The 21,311-nt window shown below is 50.6% G+C and overlaps 1 protein-coding gene across 2 annotated transcripts in view; it reads right to left on the reverse strand.

Annotated features, from left to right (window-relative positions):
- The window catches only part of COL22A1 (collagen type XXII alpha 1 chain), a 293,252-nt gene that overhangs the window by 8,815 nt on the left and 263,126 nt on the right, over positions 1-21,311 (reverse strand). For both annotated transcript variants that reach the window (XM_070631019.1, XM_070631018.1), the window contains 8 exons: positions 17,753-17,797; positions 16,937-16,990; positions 15,031-15,084; positions 9,717-9,770; positions 8,135-8,206; positions 6,586-6,621; positions 3,441-3,485; positions 852-1,031 (listed from right to left, as the gene is read on the reverse strand). In XM_070631019.1, coding sequence (XP_070487120.1) covers positions 852-1,031; positions 3,441-3,485; positions 6,586-6,621; positions 8,135-8,206; positions 9,717-9,770; positions 15,031-15,084; positions 16,937-16,990; positions 17,753-17,797 — 540 coding nt within the window. The remainder of the gene's footprint in view (positions 1-851; positions 1,032-3,440; positions 3,486-6,585; positions 6,622-8,134; positions 8,207-9,716; positions 9,771-15,030; positions 15,085-16,936; positions 16,991-17,752; positions 17,798-21,311) is intronic.

Consider the following 21,311-nt stretch of genomic DNA (forward strand, 5'->3'; position numbering starts at 1 on the left):
ACCAAGTCCTCCAGCCCCCTTCCCTGAACTTGGCAGAGAGACAGGTTCTGGCTGCCCAGCCTCTCTCAGGATGGCTGAAACTCAAGCCACCAGGAAGTGACAGACTGCAGAACATCAAAGCTGGCAGGGACCCTGGAGATCCCCTAAGCCCATGGTATGAGGACAGTGAGTGTCCCCAGAGGACATGTGGCCTGCTGAGAGGAGAAAGGGAGGGCCATATGGACTGGGCAACCCGCCCCCAGCAACACTTCCACCAGGACCAATCTTTATCTTCCTATAGCCAATGTTACAAGTTTGCGTAAAATAAGAGTTCTGCCACTAGAATAAAATTTGGTCAAAGGAAAAAATAACCCTGGTCTAAACAAGCCTTTCCTTTTCATTTGGGAAAAACAAGACCCAGAGAGAAGAGCGAGTACCCTGGGTGGGCAGGGAGAAGAGAAGCAAAGCCAGGCATCGAACTGATGGCGAGACGTCCCGAGGAGAAGCTGAGATTGCAGAGCTGGCTGCGTCTTCTCAGGTGCCCTTTGCACAGGGTTCTGGGGCAGAAGAGCTCTGCAGTCTAAGGAAGGAGGATTCCTTACACTGGGACAGGAGGTGGAACAGGAAAGGGATCTACTCTTGAGCACTTCTTAAGTTACGTGTGTTATTTCACTTCATCATCAAACAAACCTGTTAGGAGAAGATATCCTTACACTTTTTGGCAGATACGGAAGGGCAGGCTCAGAGAGGGGAAGTAACCTGCCGCAGGTCACACAGGTTACTGGGATCTATAATCTGGCCCCTCTGAAGGCCAAGCATGTCCCCTGAGGCCCAGAGGAGCCCCAAGTTTGAGGCAACACCATCATCCTTACCCTCAGTCCTGGAAATCCTGGCTGGCCTGGAGGCCCCGGGGGTCCAGCTGGTCCGTTCTCTCCAGGTGGTCCTTGGGGGCCCGTCAGGCCTGTGTGGCCTTTGTGGCCTGGAATCCCAGGGTCCCCTGGCTGACCCTTCCCACCAGGAGCTCCCTTGTCACCTTTGACCCCGGGATCTCCCTAGAAGAGGAAGGAGGCGTGTCAGTAAGCAGAGGACTGGAAGGTGCACCAGGGCAGACAGGTCTGCTGCAGCCGCAGGAGCGGGCCCCCACTTCCCTGCCTCCTGGGCCCTGGAGTGGAGACCTCAGTCCTGGCAGATGTGTGTCTCAGAGCTGGTTGTCAGACGAGGACATGGGACCCAGAGAGACAAAGCCACCTGCCCAAGGTCACACAGGCAATCTGCAGAGGACAAGAACTCCATTTCCAAATCCCTATCCCATGCTCCACCTAGTAGCACGACTCCATTCGCCACCTAGAGAAGGCCAGCCACCAAGACTGCCTGCCGGAGCTGCTGGCCCCTTTCGACCCCAGGGTGCTCTCTGTCAACTGGAGGGACAGTGGCATTCTTTAGACAGTAGCGTCTCACTCACAGGTAATCTCCCACTCCCTTCTCTCAGCTTGAGCGGGTCCATAGAGGATGACACTGCCTGGAACCCTTTTCTCCCCATCACTGATGCAAAGTTTAAAGTCCCGGATCAGTGCTTTGGGAACCACGGCAACCACAGGACCATCCAGTCTTCTGCCCTATGTGCTACTGTGTGTCTGACACAGTTGTCGGTGGGTCTGAAAATATGGTGGCCACATTAACAGCCTCGGGGTGTAACAAGGGCATGTAGCAGAGAGAGGGGAGAACAAGGAGAAAAAGAAGAGAAACAGACGGTAACTGGAAAGGTGGCGTCACTACGGCGTGACCCACAGCCCCGGAAAAGGAGGACTGTCTGGTTACGAGACATCTCCCACATGTGTGCTTAGAGGAAAAACAAAAGGAGCAAATAATGGATCAAATCTGACAGATTCTGGGGTCAATAAAAGGTGTGTGCATATTGATAACACACACACACACCCACCCGGTTCTGCATGCACAAACTCTGGAAAGATAAAAAGCAAATGCACAGTGAGGGACCCTGGGAAGCGGATGAGGACTAAACGACACGGTGGAAGGGTGCCTCCTTACTGTTGCATTCACGTTTTTCGCAATTTGCATTGTTTAACTATGTGTCTGTCTTGCTTTTACAACAACAACAACAACAAAAACCAGCAGTGAATTATTTAAAAAGTGAATGTAGCCAAATTCGAGGGGAGGTCATTTCAATTTCTCAGGTGTGACGCATTTCATGAGGTCATGGTCATCCATGCGTGGTCTTAGGTTCCAGGGCCAGTTAGGGTCCTGGTGGTCCGAGCCCCTGCATGCGAGGCCCCATCACATCTGTGGTCCAGCATTTCCTATTCATTAAACATCCCAGTATCCCTTTGCGGTGAGAGGACCCAGCCATATTTCAAATGTTCCCAGGAGTGCAAAGGAATGGGGAGCCTGACCGCTCCCTGGCAGTGTTCCACAAAACCACTTAACCAGCGAAGTCTGCTCTCCATTTATTGATGAGGTCTGAGATAAATTCATATTTGTGCTCTAATTCCCTGGCACCCAACCAAAATTCAAAACACCCCCACAGCAATAGCTCCCGGGGGCACTCGTGTGAGTGTGACACCAGCGTGGGGTACCTCAATTCCTTCTTCCTTGGCTCCATCCTCAGGAAACAACAGCCACAGGACAGAGGAATCAAAGCCACTCAGCAGGAAGCGGGGAGAGAGATGCAGAGGGGCTGAGAGTCCCTGACACTCTCTGCTTCCACTTTTCTGTCTCCTCTGGCCTGTGAGAGAAACTGGCTCCACACCCCTCCAGCTTGCAAGGAAAGCCGAGATAAATTCTCTCCAGGACCACAGAAAACAAGCCGGGGGTGGGATGTGGGGTGGCGGTGACATCCATGTTGTGCAACAGTGTGACAGAGTGATGGTTGACCAAATGGAGGACTGTGGGCAAACGAGACGTTTCATTCCTCCAAAGACAGCGGCCCCGTCATCACGAGAGTGAGAATGCTCCCCTCCCCCCACTGGCGTTTCTGCCAAAAATAATGATTTTTCCCTTGTTGTTTTTTTGGAGGAATGAAATGTAAAGAAAGGCTTTCTGAGTGTGGCGCCAAGGCAATTCATTATGGGAAAATCTGTTCCCTTGTCACCTCCAGCAAGAAATATGGCTCCCGGCAAATTGGCACTCTCTGAGCTGAGCCCGTCCTGCTCAGGCGTTGGCCCATGGAGAGAGGGAAACCTGTCAAAGTCTCGGAACACTTGCCTTTGAATTTGTAATTGCAATGATTTTACTCCTTAAAATAACTGAAAAAAAAAAAGGAAAAAAAACAACAACATTGACTACGATAATATCGGAGGGAAAAGAGCCTCCCTTTGTGGGGCTCATGAACACAGAAGCCACCGCACCAGCCAGCTCTCCAGGCCTCGCTGGTCACTGACCACTTTGGACAAAGTCCCCTGGCCACCGTGAGAAGGTCACATTCCCTGACCACTTCCCTCACTTACCCTTTCTCCTTTGGGTCCTGCTTCTCCGGGCCTCCCAGGAACACCCTGCAATGAGATCCAAGGGAGGATAGTCATTGAACCACGGCCACTCCACCTGTGCTGGCATCTTTGCCTTTCCCAGTTCTTCCACATGATCCTGTGTGCTGAGGACAAGGGATCTCGAGAAATCAGGTCCTCCAAGAGCTCCTCGCTACTGGTCCAGACATTGCGGGCATTGGTCTCCTTCTCTCCACTCCTCCAAGGCCCACCCTGGACCAAGGGCGTCAACCCATGGGTGGGCCCTCCAGGATTCCTCCTCCACCACTCTCAGAATAAATCCCACTCCCCTTCACACACCAGGAGACCCTGCATGGATTGGTCTTCCATAAGCTCTCATTGTCCCTGCCGCTCTGGCTGGCTCTACTCCCGCCAAACCGAATGACTTATATGACTCGCTGATGCAGGGAGCATGTGGTTCTGCTGTTCCATGGTCTCTGCTGGTTGTCTTCCCTCTGCCTGTAGCAGGCCCCCCATTGGTTATGGACTGCGTGTTTGTGGTCCCCCGAAATTCATATGTTGAAGCCGTAGCCCCTATTGTGATGGTATTGGGAGGTGGGGTCTTTGGGAGGTAATTAGGTTTAGATAAGGTCATAAGGGTGTCACCTCATGATGGGATCAGGGAGGGTAGGCCTGAAGACAAGGTTGCCACTAGGGCAACTAAAGAAAGAAAGAAGGGAATCTGCAGGCATCTTGATCTTGAACTTCTCAGGCCCCAGAACTGTGAGAAATACATGTCTGTTGTCTCAGCTACTCAGTCTGTGTAATTTTATAGCAGCTGAGCTGACTAAGACACTGTCCTTCTGTCTGGATCACCAACTCCCACCTGGCCTTCAGGCCTCCCCTCCTGGAAGCCCTCCCAGACCACCCAACACTTAGGTAGGGGTCCTCTACTGTTCCCACAGCCCCTCCTGGAAGGCAGCCACGTTGGGGCCAGGGACACAGCCCTGCAGTCCCCACTGCTAGGACACGTCCCTGCTTCTCGGATCCTCTCCACCTGGAATGTCTCTTTACTCCTCTTTGCCCCGGCCGCTCTGCCACCTCCCATGCAAATTTTGGCCAATCCCTCTGGCCAGTGTTCATCCTCACACATGTATTACTTTGCCACTGGCTGACACCCAACTTCCTTTCTCTCCAGATGAGATGACAGTGGGTTCTTGTCTGCCTCCCTCTTAGACCACAAGCATTTGGAAAGTAGGGCCTGTGCGTATTCACCTCCCAACTCACTCTGCTCTCATCCCCAGCCTTGCTCTGCGCTTAGCAGGTGTTCAGAAAATACAAACTGCAGAGCTTGGAATGTGGGATCCATCAGCCGAGGGCTCATGTCCCACCTCCTGCTCCATTGACAGAAGGATTCTCTAGAGGAGAAAGTCAAGAGAGCAAATCCTCTCCAACCCTTCTGAGCTGGGGCTGAATCTGTCATTTCAGTCCCAGCTCCACTCAGGGCATCCACTTGATGCAGGGGCCACACTCGGCTCTGTGACCTCAGCAGAGGGGAGGCATGAGGCACAGCCCTTGTTTTCATGGGCTCACAGCCTGGCTAAGAGGCCGATGTGGGCATGACAAATTCTTATACAAGGCAGACAGGTCTATTTCTGTAATAGAAGTACCGAAAGTTGGTTTGGGAGCCCTGGGAGAAAGTGCATGATTCTCCGTGTTAGGAAGCACAGAACCTTGAAGGACAGATAAGATTTAACAGAGCAGAGGCACTAGGGAAAGACCCACCAGGTGGATGGAAAAGTGAGGACCAAGCCTTGTTGATGGGAACCGGGGACATGGTGTGCACAGGGCAGCAGGACACAGAAGCTCACTTTAGAAAGAGAAAGTGGGGTCCGATTGGGGAAGACCTGGGTACCTGCTCAGAGGCTGCACTTTAGCTGATAGGAAACTGGGAGCCAGAGAGTGTAGGCAGCAGTCCTCAGAAGCGAAATCTGGTAGTCTTTCCCTCCACTCAACCCAGTGAGCAGGAGGAAACAGTGACTGATCAATGAGTGAGCAATATGCCCCGTGAGTGGAAAACATGGCTGGGGCAGAGGGCAATGCTTCCCAGATATGAAGACATTTGATCTGGCTTCACGGAAGTCAGCCTCTACCCTCCCCCAGTTAAGAAAGTAACCCAAAGTCACAGAGTGAAAATGGTGCTTACTCATTCAAGAGGGAGTGTGTGGACTTTGAAATGGATAAGCGGATTACCATAGAATTCCTTTCTCGGCATTCATTCATTCTTTTACTCATTTCTCATGAAATATTTTTGGTACCTACTCTGTGCTGGGCTCGTGGGCTTGGGCAGAACAGAGCAGGGTGATAAGACAGAGGATAATGGGGTATCTTCTTTGATTTGGGTGGTCAAGGAAAGTAGACAAAGGCAACATTTCAGCACAGACCTCAGGATGAGTAGGACTGGGCTTGGGAAGGGGTGGGGAATGAGGGTATGGGCTTTGTGAAAAGAGAGCCCGTGGGAAAGAACTCGGCAAATTTCAGGAACTAAAAGGCCAGAGGGACCAGAGCTTAGAGAAGAAGAGGTAGTGAGCTGGGTCGGAGCATCTGGACTTCACTGAGAGTGCCAGGGCAGGACAGAGCTGGGGTCTGAACTGGAAATGACATGATCTCACGTGTGTTCTACAAACAGAACATGAGAACCCATCTGGCTGCTGGGCAGAGAAGGACTATAGAGGGGCAAGGTTGGGCACAAGGAAACTGGTTACGAGGTCACTGCAATCATCCAGGTGAAAGATGATGACAGACCAGATTAGGGTCCTAGTGGTAGAGATGGAGAGTTGGACAGAGCTGGGAGGTACTGTGAAGTCAGCATTGTCAGCTTTTGTCAATGGATGGGATACAGAGAGATAGGTAAGTGAAAAAGATATATCAAGATGGTACCCCTGGACTGGCTATATGATTTGTGGGCCCCATGCAAAATTAAGATGTGGACCCTTGTTCAGAAGGGATTAAGGCCTTTAAGGCAGTGACAGCAGAACACTGAAGTAAGTGCGGGAGCCCTGCTAAGCGCAGAGCCCCATGAGATTGCACATGTTGCCCACCCATGAAGCTGGCCCTGTGTCTCCCACAGGAAAGGGTCACCAAGGGGAGAAGAGTGCGTGATACTTGCCTCCTTGCCTGGGACTCCTTTCTCTCCTGGCTCTCCCTAGGAAACAACAAACAAAATATCAGTTGACTCTGCAACATCAGCATATTGCAAGTAACATGACTGTTTTCAAAGCAGATATTTTTACTCAAGTCATGTTCCAGCAAAGACAACAATCAATGGTTCAGCCAACCAACGCCATCCCAAACAGGGTTCTTTGGTCCTTGGTCAGTCTGTGTAAAGGAAAGCAAAAAAAGAGTCCCAGGATGGGAAGGGTTGCCATGGGTTCTGGGCTCCTCATTTCTGGGATGGCTGTGACTCCCCCAAGAGGGCCTCTGGGATATCACTTTGACAAATCATCTAATTGTGGTAGGAAGGCCTCTCTGAGAAGCACGCACACAGTGTGTGATATAACACACCAGTAAAACTCTGGGCTCTGGAGTCAGCCTGTCTGGTTCAAATCTTGGCTTCTCCACTTACTGGCTCTGTGCCTCAGTTTCTTCCTCAGTAAAATAGGAATGGTAGCTGTACCTTGCCGACAAATGATCTGCTATTACTGTGAGTAAAGGAATAATTGTTGCAATGAGTCTAGAAGAGTAGGTACCTGGTAGCTCCATGGCAGCCAGGTTATTAATAATGGGATGGAGGAAGCGGCGGGGGCCTTTAACAGTTGGGCAACTGAATGAACAAGATCAAGTAAAGATCAGTGGACAGAGCCATGTTAGGGTGAAAGGGGTCATGTCGAGTGGCTGGGCTGGGCTGGCAGTGGGGCACCCTCGGAGTCAGAATTAAACTGGAGGGGGATGGACAGGAACATGGGAAAGTTTCTACTCTCGCATGTTACATACCACCCTCATTCAATGGTCAGCAGCCCAGGGTGTGGACTGTAGCATGCAGAATGCACCAAGGGGCTTGGTTGGAAATATCTGAATCCCGCAGCATTCCTCTGCCCAGAAACCTGGCAAAGATCACCCTACAGCTTCTCTGCATCATGCTGTCAAGTGAGGAGACCTAGACTCCAGAGCCAGCTGGAGCACAGACTGACCATGCAACCTTGAATAAACCACCTACGTGTTCTGCTCCTACAACCCAAACTTGCTCATCTGTAATATGATTTTGAAGGGTCCCTGAAGTTCTTAGGATCATTATCACCACCAATACCCGACCACGGCCATCATTCAATTATTTTATATTTCTTGATCACCTGCAATGGGCTGGGCACCATTGCCAGTCCCTTTACATAAATCATCTCACCTAGTTCTCAGAGGAAAGTGCTGCTTTATACCCATTAGAATAATGAAGGAGCTAAGGCACAGAGGTTATAAGACTTTCCCAAGACCTCTGGATCAGAAAGCAGTGGGGCTGAGTCTCCCACGCAGGTGTGACATCTGGTTCACATTGTAGCCAGTGCACTCCACTGTCTCCCAAACCATGATGCAACTTTGACCACACACCAGCCCACTGTAATCTGAGCAGATGGACCTGAGGACACAGGAGGCGGCAGGAAATGTACTGAAGGGGAATCTCACATCTAGAGTCAGTCATCTTGGCCCCCATCAGAGCGTCTGCTTACCGAAGGACCACGGGGACCCAGGAAGCCGGGGAGCCCTGGGCTGCCATTTTCTCCTTTGTTTCCCTTCTGGCCCTGCAGAGAGAAAACAAGGAATTAATTCTTCAAGGTCAAGTGCCACCTCAAGAAGATTCAGAAACCTCATAACCCTTCTGTACTCTGAAGGCCTGAGACATCAACAAAATAGAATACCTCTTTCCTGTAATGGAGGGGAAGAGGATAGGGAGAGACTCAGGGTATTCTGAATCCTGATAGCGCTGTCATGGAGTTGGAGAGCAAGACGAGAATCTCCCTGTAAACCACTGATGGCCTTTCCATTCAAAGCAACAGAAACAAAATGGGACAGATAAAAAACACCCCGGTGTGTGTGCCCCTCAATTAGCCCTCCAGTAAAGCAGCAGACTTCTTCCCAATAGGACACTGGGGCTCATGGTTTGGTAGGATCACTTTTTTGAAAAAAGCCTTGGGGAATCTTTCAGCTCCAACCTTTCTGGGATGCCACCATATGTGGTTCAGCTCTTCTGGGACCAGCTCTGCATGGGGAGTGAATCCAGCCACATGACCCAATCCCATCCCATCTGCTCGGTCTCCCCAGCAGTGACAAGCCTCATACCATGGCTCCCAAGGAACTCATTACATTAGCTAAGGAGCTAGACTCCTTTGGCACAGCTGGCCCTGGCCCAACAGGAAGATGGGTCTCCACTAGGATCACCAAATGCTCAGTTTGCCTGGGAATGATGGGTTTCCCAGGATCTAGGATTTTCAGTGCTGAAACCAGGAAGATTCCTGGCAAACCAGGATGGGCTAGTCACCCTAACTTCCACAGTGACAACAGTTAGTTGGCCGGACTAGTCTGCCATTGCCTACTGCAATTGTTGCTTGACTATCACACATGAGGGTGGTCTTCTCAATGGGGCTGCCAACTTTACCAAATAAAGATACAAGAAGGCTCAGGTGGGAGGAGACTAGTGGACAGGCTTTGACCTACCCAACCCTAGAATCCATCAGAGACCCATCTTCCCCACCTCATCTCCCCATTTAGCAGACCTGAAACCCAAATCCTGAATCCTCTATCCAGTGCCCATGACTTTACTGACTACTCATGGCTCCCTCTTTCTACTACCTATCCATTCTTCCTTCTCACTCTCCCCATCCCCCACCTCTCAACCTGCAGTAGGACCCTCTCAGATAAATCTGTACTATACCCATTTCCCATGTTGCACAGTTACCCTATCATCTGAGATGGGAAAAGTTGGTGGGCCTGACCCTGTCCTTCCACCCTCTAAAAATATCAAGCAACTACCATGCAACCTTATTATATATATTTTTTTGGTCTTTAATAGTTTTGTCCCTTTGGGTGCCTATCGTTGTGGACAAGAGAGCCAAGTACGTGATCATATGTATTTCAAACTCCGGAAGAAAAGTCTTTCCTGGATCCTCTTGCCTCCAGGCAATTTCTACCATTCAAACCCCATATTTTCCCACCAGTGCCTTGAGGGCTGGAGATCAGACAACTTGTGATATGAGCCAAATCCCCTTTCAAATCTTGCCTGATTGCACCCTGCAGCTGTGGAAGAGTACTCACTGGGCTTCCTGGGGTTCCAGGGTCCCCTGGAGATCCAGGTGATCCATTCTTACCCTGGTGGAAGAAACACAAGTAACAATTCTGCCAGGACTCTCTGCCAGAGTGTCACAGAGCAGGATGGTGGAACAGAGAGATTGCCAGACGTGGAGAACTTGATTCACATCTAGGACTGTTACTTGGATCAGTACGGCTCTCAGTAAACCACTTCATTACTCAAAAGAGGTTTTGCAACTTGTAAAAGAAGCTCATAATATTTAATTCATAATACTGTTGTGAAATTAAATTAGTCCACGTCTATGAAAAAGCCTAGCCAGATGATTGCTGCCCACAGCACAGGCACAGTAAACAATCAAGACCACATTCATTCATTCATCCATTCATCCTTCCACTCAGACACCATCTTAGAGAACAAACAAACCATCCAACACAAAAGTGCTCACGTCACTGCAGCGCTGTTCTCAGCCGAGAATGTGTCCTTGTGCTGATCTCATGTTACTCTTCCACTAGGGGCATCATTATATTGAATAGATGAGGATACTGAGATGGAGGAAAAGTAGCTTGCACGGAGTCATGCGGCTACTAAATGGAAGGTCTATTCACTCCAGGATCCAGGACTGACCCTCACAATTCCAACACTCTCTAACTTGATGAATATTTTGTGCACATTCGTAATTTTGATAAACACATTTAACCAATAAGATCCCTGCTGGCACAGAAAATCAGAAAGTTCAACAATTCACCTAGCTACCATCTTTGAGAATCAAACAAATTCCTAGTAAGCCTAAAATTCCCAGCTCAACTCCACCAGGCTGAGTTGGTCACTTCCTCTGCCCACCACTTTCCTCCCTCTCAGGACTTTCTGCCACTGGCTGTGTCTTTACCTGGCTCTCTTCCCCACCAGGAGTAACCCAAAGGATAGTCTGTGCCTAGCTTCTCTCTATATGCCCAGCATCGAGCACAATGCCAGATAGAGGGGAGGCTCTGTGCTAGATGAATGAACCAAGAACATCATAGGAAACCACTCTCCATTGATCTTTAACCAAAAGATGCTAATGCCCTATAATCTGTGAAGCATGCATTCACAAATACGCCAACTTTGTGGACACACATGACAGTAAGAAGAAGCTAATACTGCCCAGGCACTTCCTACATGCCAGGTTTCATATGCATTAACTCACTTATTGCTCACAGCAGACATAAACACCACCATTTTACAAATGGGGAAGCTGAGGCACAGAAATGCTAAGCAAGCTGCCTGGGACAGAAGTAGAGGAGCTGAGGTTTGAACCCAGGTGGCACTGACCCCATCTCATGCTAGCCCACCCTCATTAAAGCTGTGGCTTGTTGGTTAGTGATCACAAATAGGGCTTCTACCTTGTGCCTCAAAAGTGCATGTGTGGTCATGGGTGACTCATGTGCCTCACCTCAATGGATCCTGCCAGGAATCATGTAGGGTAGATGTCTTTATCCCCATGTTACAGATGAGGAAACTGAGGCACAGAGCAAGCACAGGACCTGCACAGGATCTCCGAGCCTGCAAGCGTTGATACCAAGGAGCCAGCTGGTATCCGACTGCTCCCAGCTCCTCCCTTCCAGGGAAGGCTGCACCATGGCTCCTCCCTGTACCTCCCTCCACCCACCCACTAACCCATCTGTGTCCCTCTAAAAATATGCACCTTGGCTCATCCCTATGGTAATTATATCTCTCCTCCTTCTCCCTCTGGTCCTCTCTGTTTTCAGGGAGGATAAGGGCCAAGACACATTAGCACACGGTGCCAACACAGGCGGATGTGCACAGAAGGAGGGGGGGCTCTGGGTGGCCACCTGTCACCTGTCAGGGTGCTGGAGGCTGACTGGGGCTGGGACCTGGCCCCCACCTGGGCTTCTAGCCACTCCTCCGTCCCCCTTGTCTTCATGGAACCCCTTGGTCTCTGTGACTCTCAGGAATGAAGGCCACACTCCCCGCCCCCATGGCTCTGAGCTCCAAATCCCTGCTCCAAGCCCCTCTCCCACCAAGGGGGATTGTTCTGAGAAGGAAATTTAGCACACACAGGCCCAGGGAAGTGCTTAAGCTGCAGACTCTTGAACCAGACTGCTTGAGTCCAAATCCTGGCTCTGTCACTTACTCGCTGTGTGAGCTTGGGCAAGTTACTTAGCCTCTTTGTGCCTCCACTTCTCATCTGTGAACTAGGACACAACAGCACGTGCCTCACACGATTTGGGGAGAACTCAGTGTGTGGATTATGCCAATGCCAGCGCAGTCCCTCGGACTGGACTCTGCCGATATTTCCTGGAAGCACCTCATATATGTCCCGTGTCGGGTTCAAGGTCATGTGAACCTGCGGAGGTTGCTGGGACCTTCTCTTCACTCGGGAAAGCACCTCAGTTCCGACTGAGGAGGGTGAGGTTCTCAGAGAAATAACCTGGAACCGCTCTAACGTGTTCAAGAAAATAAGCATCTGGTGAACTTTAGCAGTGTATTGTTGGTTACAAGTTCCTGATGCTGCATCTCAGAATTGATGGGGACAAAGTAGAAAACCACAAAACTGCCTTCGGGGACCTCGGGCCTTTGGGGCCAAGCCCTGCCTGCTGCGTGTGGCACGTGAGGCATTTCGCAGCCTCACCCAGGCCTGCTGCCCGCATCCTGGAGCCCTCACTGTTCCCAAAATCTCCTTCCCTTTCCCTCTTGTGTAACTTGAATGCATCTGCATTCATCAAGGATTTACTGAGTGCCCTCTTGGAGGGAAACAGAGCAAAGACATTCTCTTCCTCCGGGAACGAGACCAGCACGGGGCCCAAGGATGCTCACTACTGGGCTCCTTCTGAGTGCTGGGTACTGTTCTATCACTTCACCAGGTTAACTTGCTGGATTCTTACAATTTCTCCCCATTTTACAGATGAGGAAACCAAGGCCCGAGAGAAATGGAGAAACTCACCCAGTCCCCAAGACGAGCTGGAGGAGAGCCAGGAATGGAGCCCACATGGCTCAGCTCCAGAGCTCAGATGTGGAAGCCAATGAGGGGCCAGAAGGGGCCCCACTCAGGTGCCACTCCATGCCTGGGGCCTCCAGAGCACTGCTTCTCCACTTTTCTGTCATTATACCCCCTGTCCAGGTGCCTATTCAGACCTCTTCTGTCTAATTGCCCCATATGAAATTTTAATACCACAAGAGTACTCTATATCTGCTGCCGTTCTGTGTGCGTATCTGTGTTTGACACATGAAGAGTAAGGATTTTTGGCACCTCAAGAACCAGTTGGCACCTGTTGGGAATGCAAGCCTGGGCTTTGGAACTGGCCCATGGGGCTAAGTGTCACTGGTGAGGGGCCCAGTTGGAGTCAGTATCCTCATCCAGGCCTATAGGGATGGTGGTGATACCCTCAGGGAGTGTGCAGGTCCACTCCATTCAGTGGGAGAATAGATGCAGAGTGCCTGATTCAGCTCCTTGCTCTCAGCTCAACCCAATGCATGCCTGTTGAATGAACAAACATCACATTCTAAAAGGAAGAGATGGGTGTGGTCAGAAAATGAGCTGCTGCTGTAGAGTGGAAAATATGAAGCCAGGGGAGACAGAGAAATCTGAAGGGTACAAATGCCCTGTCCTGAGCATGGATGTTGCCCTGTGGGCAGCCCTACAGTGCACTTTACACCCATTCCTACAGAGCTGGGACACCTGCCCCAGGGCCAGAATGCTCCGCATGGCACAGGCCCACATCCTGATCTGAAAGCTGTCTTCACACCAGCTGGGGATCCTCAAATGTGTGCATGGAAGGTGTCTGGACTCCCCGCACGCCACAGGCTGCCGACTTAGGATGGAAGGCTGGATTTGAGTCATTGTGGTCCGATCAGGGGAGAATGAGGCTCTACCCAGTGAGTTAGGAAAAGATGTGGCATTCAAATGCACACGACCTGCCCCACCTTCCTTCTGCAGGATCCTGAAGACAAAGCACACAGCCATAGCCATGATAGGCGGACAACATCAGATTTGTTGTCAGAAAGCCCTGGGTTTAGATCCCACCTATAGCTCTTACCAGCTACGTAACCGAGATCTAGGAAGCCCATGTATCTATCTTAGAGGTTTATTCACTCATTCATCTATTCCATTACTCATTCAAAATATACACCCATACACAAGCTATACAAAATAAGCAAGCCACAAAGATAAACTGCTGTGTAACAAACGTATTCTATCTACATACTGGTAAGTGCATTGAAAATATTTTAAAAGATATATGAAATGCTATTAACAGTGGCTCCTTCTGGAGTGGGGGATGGAGGACGAAGGGGGAATTTTCTATTTATTTTGTAACATTCCATTCTGCAGGATTCCTTTTACCTTTGGCATGGATCACATTCATACTAATGTACACAGGCACGGGCATGACAGCAGCCTCTGTGAGAGGGCCCCTGGCTTAAATGGGAGAAGACACGTGTTCCTCTCTGCACAGCACGAGGCACGTAAGGAGCTATTTTCTGCCTCCCTCTCCATACTCTCCCAGGCTGCTCTTAGATAAGAGAAGGATTTGCCTAGGTGCAGGAAGAGGCGGGGATAATACTCAAAATGTTTATCAACCATATGGAGTGTTATGAGTTGAATTGTGGTCTCCCCCCCAAAATTCATATGTTGAATTCCTAATCCCCAGGATCTCAGACTGTGACCTTACTTGGAAATAGGGCACTGTTAATGCAGACGTAATTAGTTAAGATGAGGTCACACTGAAGTAGAGTGGGCCCCTAATCCAATATGACCATGTCGTTATAAAAAGGGGACATTTGGATACAGAGACATGCCCACAGGGGAACGCCATGTGAAGTTGAAGGCAGAGATTGGGGTGATGTTTCGACAAGCCAGAAAATGTCAGAGATTGCTGGTGAACCACCAGAAGCTAAGAGAGAAGCGTGGGACAGATTCTCCCTCACAGCCCTCAGAATGACCAACCCTGCCTTGATCTTGGACTTCCAGCTTCCAGAATGGTGAGACAATAAATTTCTGTTGTTTAAGCCACTTAGTTTGTGGTTCTTTGCCACAACAGCCCAAGCAAACTAACACACAGAGCATGAACTGAATATTAGAATGGCCATATGAGGGAGCACCTTCTAATTTTCCATGTTGTACGTAGGTGGTCCCAGAAAAGAGCCTGGAGCATGTCTGATGGGGCGCTAGAGGGGCTTAGTGCAGTGGCTGTTTACCAGCTGCTGAGACAAATTGCCATTTTCAACAACACATAAGGCCACACCAGGTTGAGCCAACCAAACATTACATGGTAGCAAGCCCTGCCGAAACAAAGAGCAGGTTACTCTCAATGCAAAACTCACCGGTAGGCCCCTCAATCCTTGGGGACCCTGTGGCCCTGTGGGTCCAATGTCACCCTGGAACAGAGAGAGGTCACATTATCACAGAGTCGCTGCAAGAAGATGATGGAGGCACCGTTTCAAATGTGGACCAAACTTCCTCAAGTCACCAAGACAACCAACAAACTGTGTCCAGCACATTTCATCATCATCGATGGCCAGTTATTCCAAATATAGACAAACCCATTTCACGTAGATGAGTAAACACACCTTCATTTGTGCACTTACGTATTTACTTGCTTAGACATTTTCTACCTGGTCCCACAAGGGATTTCAGGTAGCTCCATCCTGAATAAGGGAAGCAACCAGGGAAGAGATACTTTCCTGGAGTTCTGTTCCTGATTCGCTCGACAGTCACCTGAGTCCCGTTCTTGCCTCCGTTACCACCGTAAGGAACTCACCGCCCATGTGTACAGCACCTTCCAGTTTGTGAAGCAGTGGCGATTCACTACCATGGCCTCAGACGGCCTTTCAAGCACCCTAGGACATGGGAATAATTCTTTCCACGTTGTGAATGGAAAATACAGAAGCTTGGCCATGCTCCTGCACAAAGTAGACTGTAAAATTCTCCAGAAAATGGGGCTTTCAAGTTGGAAGAGTCAGATAGCTGAGAAGAAGGGAAGAAAGCATTGCCCCACAGCCTGGCATCCTGGGCTCCCGTCCCAGCTGCACTCTGACCTGCTGGGCAAGCTGAACTCAGCCACATTCCTGCTTGGGGAGCTCCTTGCATACCCTCTGCAGTTCAAGTGAAATGGGAGGGATGGGTAGACCAGGATTTTCAAACTGCCCGTTAGGGTGTTCCGGGCACCTTTGGGGGTGGGGCTGGAGAGAGGCCCTGTGCTGGGTCAATGCAGCCGTTCCTCACTGCATGCACAGGGCTCCACATGTCAGCCTGATTTTGTAAAACAGATTCTGCTGCTAAGGAAAAATATGTGAACTAGATTGGATTTCTTCTAAGATCCTTTCCAGGTCCACCAACTCAGGACATCAGATCAGCCTAGAACACAACATGATTTTAGTGCCTCAGATCCTGGGGTGGAGTACACTTCACCAGTGGTTAAAGGCAGGTCCTGCAGGATGCAAAGAGGTGAGCATGTGGCTTCCTTGGACCTCAGGACCCTGTGCCCATGCTTCTGACCAAGCACCCACTCCCAGGCAGCCAAGCCGCATCGACACATATCAGACTGCCCTGCAGGATGCCATGTGCAACGGCCGGCCCTCTGTGGGCATGTGAAGTTGGCAGATCCAGAAGCCAGGCTGCCTCTTCCTGCCTCTGACTCTCAGTGCAACCACGAGTAAGTGTCTTGACCTCTCTAGGTCTCAGGTTTTCTATCTGTATGACTAGTATAAAAGATGACTTGTCCTGCCTTGTTCCCAAGACCAAAATAAATGAGTGCAGGTGAGCAGTACAAAGTGCCACACAGCATGAGGTAGTGGTAGCTGTGATGGGTTCATGAGACTGTAGAACACTGGAGATGGAGAAATAATCTGGGAGAGACTCTGAAATGCTGCTTAAACCATCTAAGTCTGGATCCAACAGGTTCATCATTGATACCACCAGACAAATCACGACTGATTCAGCAAAGCCTCCTTATAAACCATATGGCCCAGGTACCAACCCATTAAGCTGGAAGCCCAGATCCCAGAGCCTCCTCAGGATCCAAGGAGGACTCACGCAGCTCGTGGTGTCTCAAGCAGGTGAGACATCACTGATGGATTCCGAGAATCCGCCTACGAGTGTCTCCGCAGTGGCCCCACCTCCCTGGCCCAATTCTGAGTGTCTCTTGGTCCTCCAGGGAAGCACACCTTACACTTTCTCTACAGCCCCTCCTGCAGGCCCAGCCAGACCCCACAGGACATGCACACTTACATCTTTTCCTGGTAACCCTTCCTGGCCAGGGGGCCCCATGGCACCAGGCTCTCCCTAGAAAGGGGAAGCAGAAACAAAAGGCCTGCTGTTAGGGAGAAAGACGCAGAATGCCAGCTGCCTCAATAGCAGTGTCTCTGAGCATCTGGGAGGGAATGACCCAGGGGGATGGCCCACCAGAAGGCACCCCACTCTAGGGCAAGACCCCCTTTCAGGCAGGGTCCTGGCTTGGCATTGAGGTCTGCAGTGCCTGAGTCACGCTGTGCTCTGTGCTGCAGGGGAACACCAGCTAAAGGGGCAGGCCAGCCCGCCTGGCCTTCTGCCTCCTCACCTGCTGACCCACATGACCCCTTCACACCTCAGCTTTCTCTCTGTTACACAGAGCATGGCAGGGGGTCTAACCAGTGGACCCCTGGGGTCCCTTTCTTTGAGGGCATTGGGAAGAGAGGGAAGAAGGTAAAGGACAAGAAAACGGGCATCTGGGATGAACCGATGCTATCCACACATTGGCTCTGGGACTTTGGGAAAATCACCCACACCCTCTAGGCCTCAGCTACACAGGCTGTGCGAAGCACAGCCCACAGGGACGACACTCGACTCCAGCCTGACTTGGTCAAATGGGTTGTGCATCAGTGTCTGGTGCCCAGAAGAAATGTTCAGAAAATCTAGACCAAGATTGGGAGGTGATGCTTCCAATTACACCCACATCTTCTCTCGGGTGACAAGGTAGTGAGCTGGTTGGCACGGCCTGGAGCCCTCTGGCTCTAAGTCCCAGCTCAGGCCATCTGGGATGACCTCCATGAAGAGATGTCCACTTACCCGGGGACCAGGTGCACCAGAATCGCCTGTATGTCCCTTGAAGCCCTAGAAGAAAGAGGATGAAGTTATTCCACTGAAGAGCAGGCTGAGAAGAGGAGAAAGGGCAGCACCTGGTGTGATGGTCCAGCCGAATCCTGACCCTTCTCGCTGTGGCTCATCCAACTCCCTTCACTCAAGACCTGCTGAAATGTGATGGGCCCTGCCCTGTTCCATGTGTGGGCCAGGCCCCGATGCCTCGTGATTGGGTAAGGAGGCCCTTCTTCCTGGCTCACTCTGCAGCAGGAGCTTGTCCCACAAATGTCCTAGAGTGTTGGGGCTTCACTCCACATGTCTCCTGAACTCCCTCTTCCTCTCCTTCCTGATCTCGCACCAGCTGGTTTGTACCTTCTGGGGCCAGTGCTCCCCTTGTAGACACTGCCTTCACCCTGAGTTAGGTCCTGGGGTGCCTTCCTTGTTCCTATAGTCATGGCTGGTCCCATCCAACACCTGTGAGTAGAGCCAGCCCCACAACCTCATCCTGGGCCATAGTGTTGGGCTCTCCCTGTGCAGAACCGCAGCTTGGAGATATGTTACCTGAAGCTCCCCTATAGAGGCTCAAGCCCTATGAGTGAAGAGGAAACTGTTAGCAGAGCTGACGCTATCCTTTCTAACAGCCCAGCCCAATTGTATAATAATCCCCATTTCATACATGAGGAAGCTGAGGCTCAGAGAAATAAAATACCCACCCAAAGTCCCAGAGTTAGAAAGTCATTCAATTTGGACCCAGGCAGGCCTGCCTAGATCCTATTTTCCACTGTTCTCCATGGTCTGTCCCCGGGTTCTGCCCCTGACCATTTGGAAGAGCATCTCTCCAACCCAAGTATCAGGGGACTTTCCCTGCCTGCTGAGACCCAGGGCATTCACAGGAGGCAGACTCCACCTGAGCAGCCCCTGCCTACCTTGCCACTATCAGTGTACCATGGCCCAGGTCTCAATGTCCTCTCCAAGCTGCACACACTGCTCCATTTGTGGTTCCCATAACTGGCCCCACACTTCCACCCTTCCAGACCCTTGTGCATGCTGTTCTGTCTCCTTGGCATGCCCCTTGCCCATTGGATGCATTCCTCTGGTTATAGGCCTTCCTATAATCTTCCTATCTACCAGCCTCCCATCCCAGAAGCCACCATCTCTATCACTCCTCCCACTGTCACTCTTCAAGACCCTCCTAGTGCCTTTGTCATTTTGCATCCTCTCCTTGTATCATTGCCAGAGTACTATTCTGAATCCCCTGCTAGATGAGCCCTTGGACAGCTGGTCCCCACAGTGGCTGCCACAAAGCAACGAATGTGGACTGGGGCTGATGCCTGTGCACACAGGTCAGAGATTCTGGGGAGAACCTTGGATGGGGTCTAGAATCTAATCTCAATTGTCTAACACAGACCCCCGCAGACAGGGGCCAGTGCAGCATGGGCGAGCATTCCCTGCTCATGAGTAGTTAGGAGGGCCCTGCATGAGGTCCTGTCCTACTCCTCACTCACTGAGGGCAGGAAGGGAAGGCGGAGCAGCAACAATGGAGTAGGAGAGAAGAGAGGAAATTCCTGTCTATGGAGCCCCGACCACACGCTGTGCTACATCCTACATCCGTCATATGTGCCCTCATTTCAGTGTAAGAAGTCTTGTAAGATAGGCTTTATTTTCCCCATTTTATAGATAAGAAACCTCCAGCTCAGGCCTATCTACCACACGATAGCAAGTGGTGGGGCCATGATTCAAATTCAGGTCTGTCTGACTGCAAAGCACTCCTCTCCACTGTCACACCAACTCAAGGAGGCAGCCCTTTATGGCCAAATAGGGCCAAGGCTGAATGTCCCCTGGCTGACTCCACCAGGCTCTTCTCTGACCTTGTCTCCTGATTTTATCTCCTGGTTTCAAGAAGCAAATGAAGACCCTCCTGGGGAGAAGACTGTCCTGCAGCCTGGCCATTTGAAGAAAGCTACAGCCTAGCAGCCACTCTGGTGTGGTGGCTGTAGTTGATGCTCTGGAAATGTGTTCTCTACCTGCTTCTCCCAATGGGGTGATAAGAATGTAAGAATGTGTGACCTTCCTTGGCCTCTAGGAGGGAGGCTCTGAGGGACTTCCTGAGCAGCAAGGTGGTACGGTAGAAGGTGAGGCTCCCGCACTCTGGGAGAGGCAGGGGAGGAAGGGGGTCAGGAGCCTGGCCAGGTGAGTTTCAGGTCCCTGCTAATCCCTGAGCTGAGTGACTGTGCATTTCATGTCTCCCCTCTGTGCCTAAGGGTCTTCATCTGTAACTGGGGAAACGGTCCCTGCCCTATTAGGTTGTGGTGGGAATGGATGAGATACTACAACCAGACACAGCCTTGTCACCTGGTGAGCTGTCAGGAAGTGTCAGTGACCAATGAGGAAAAGGAGGAGGAGAGGATGAAGTCATCTCAGATTTGATCCTAGAGTCAACTGCTGTAACCTTGGAAAATTCGTCTTATCCCTTGGTGTCCTAACATCATCATCTCTACAATGAGGATAATACAAATGCCCGCCTGGCATAGCCTTGTGGGATTAATCTACGGGGAGAGGCTTCCTATGCCATTAAGTTCCATGGGGCAGGGCTGACTTGGGAGTCAGGTCTTAAATGGAACCACGGCTCCCCTGTTCCAGCTGTGGGATCCTGGGCACTTTACATCTCTTCCCTGGGACTCAGTTTCCACATCTGTAAAATGAGGGTAGAACCTACTTCGGCAGGGTTGCGTTAAGGATTCAATGAGAGATAAACGGTGCTCTCTGCTGCTCAAACCAGCCCAGTTGCCTTTCCCTGGAGAGGGGCAGGGTCTGCCTGGGTTCCAGCAACTTCCTCAAAGGCATCAGAATTCTAAATACAGCCAGCTCAGAGGCAGAGACCCTGGGTGCTCTCCTCCCACATAATAATGGGCGAAAGCACCAACCAAGGGAGGCACGCACAATGTGCCAGGCAATTGGCAGGGAATTTTGTGTGTTGAGTCTTCTCCTTTAGTACTCACCACAACCCTACTAATGTGGGAGCTATTCTGATCCCCATTTCATAGAAAAAGAAACAAAGGTTCAGTAAGATCTCCCGACCAAGGTCACAAAGTTAATACATGACAAAGTAAAGGCTGAACCCAGGTTTGTCTATCTCAAAGTGCATGCCACTCTGACTCATGCCATGTCAACCAGAGTCTTCTCTCATCTGCCTGGGTCTCTAATCTCTGCCCTCACACTGGGGTAGGATTCTTTACAACTTTTAATCCAGAGATGGGTCATGCCCCAACATGGGTCCCAGCAAAAGGGTCTCCTAGGCCGAAAGGCAGTCACTCTTCCTCCAATAAAACAGGAACCATCTTAAATAAAACCAATCAGTAATTCTGTGTTTTAATCCCCCACAAGAGGTAGTATTCCCATTTTTAAGTTTCTTCTCCTGCTGCAGTCAGGTGAAAAGCAAGGAGATTTAGGAAAAGGAACATTGATTTTTTGGGGTTTTATTTCCTCTTTATTGGATACTAGCCAGGTGAGTTATTGATTTTTTTACAGGAAAACACATTAAGGAAAG

Source organism: Equus przewalskii, chromosome 8 (genome assembly GCF_037783145.1).
Source record: "Equus przewalskii isolate Varuska chromosome 8, EquPr2, whole genome shotgun sequence".
Classification (NCBI taxonomy): domain Eukaryota; kingdom Metazoa; phylum Chordata; class Mammalia; order Perissodactyla; family Equidae; genus Equus; species Equus przewalskii.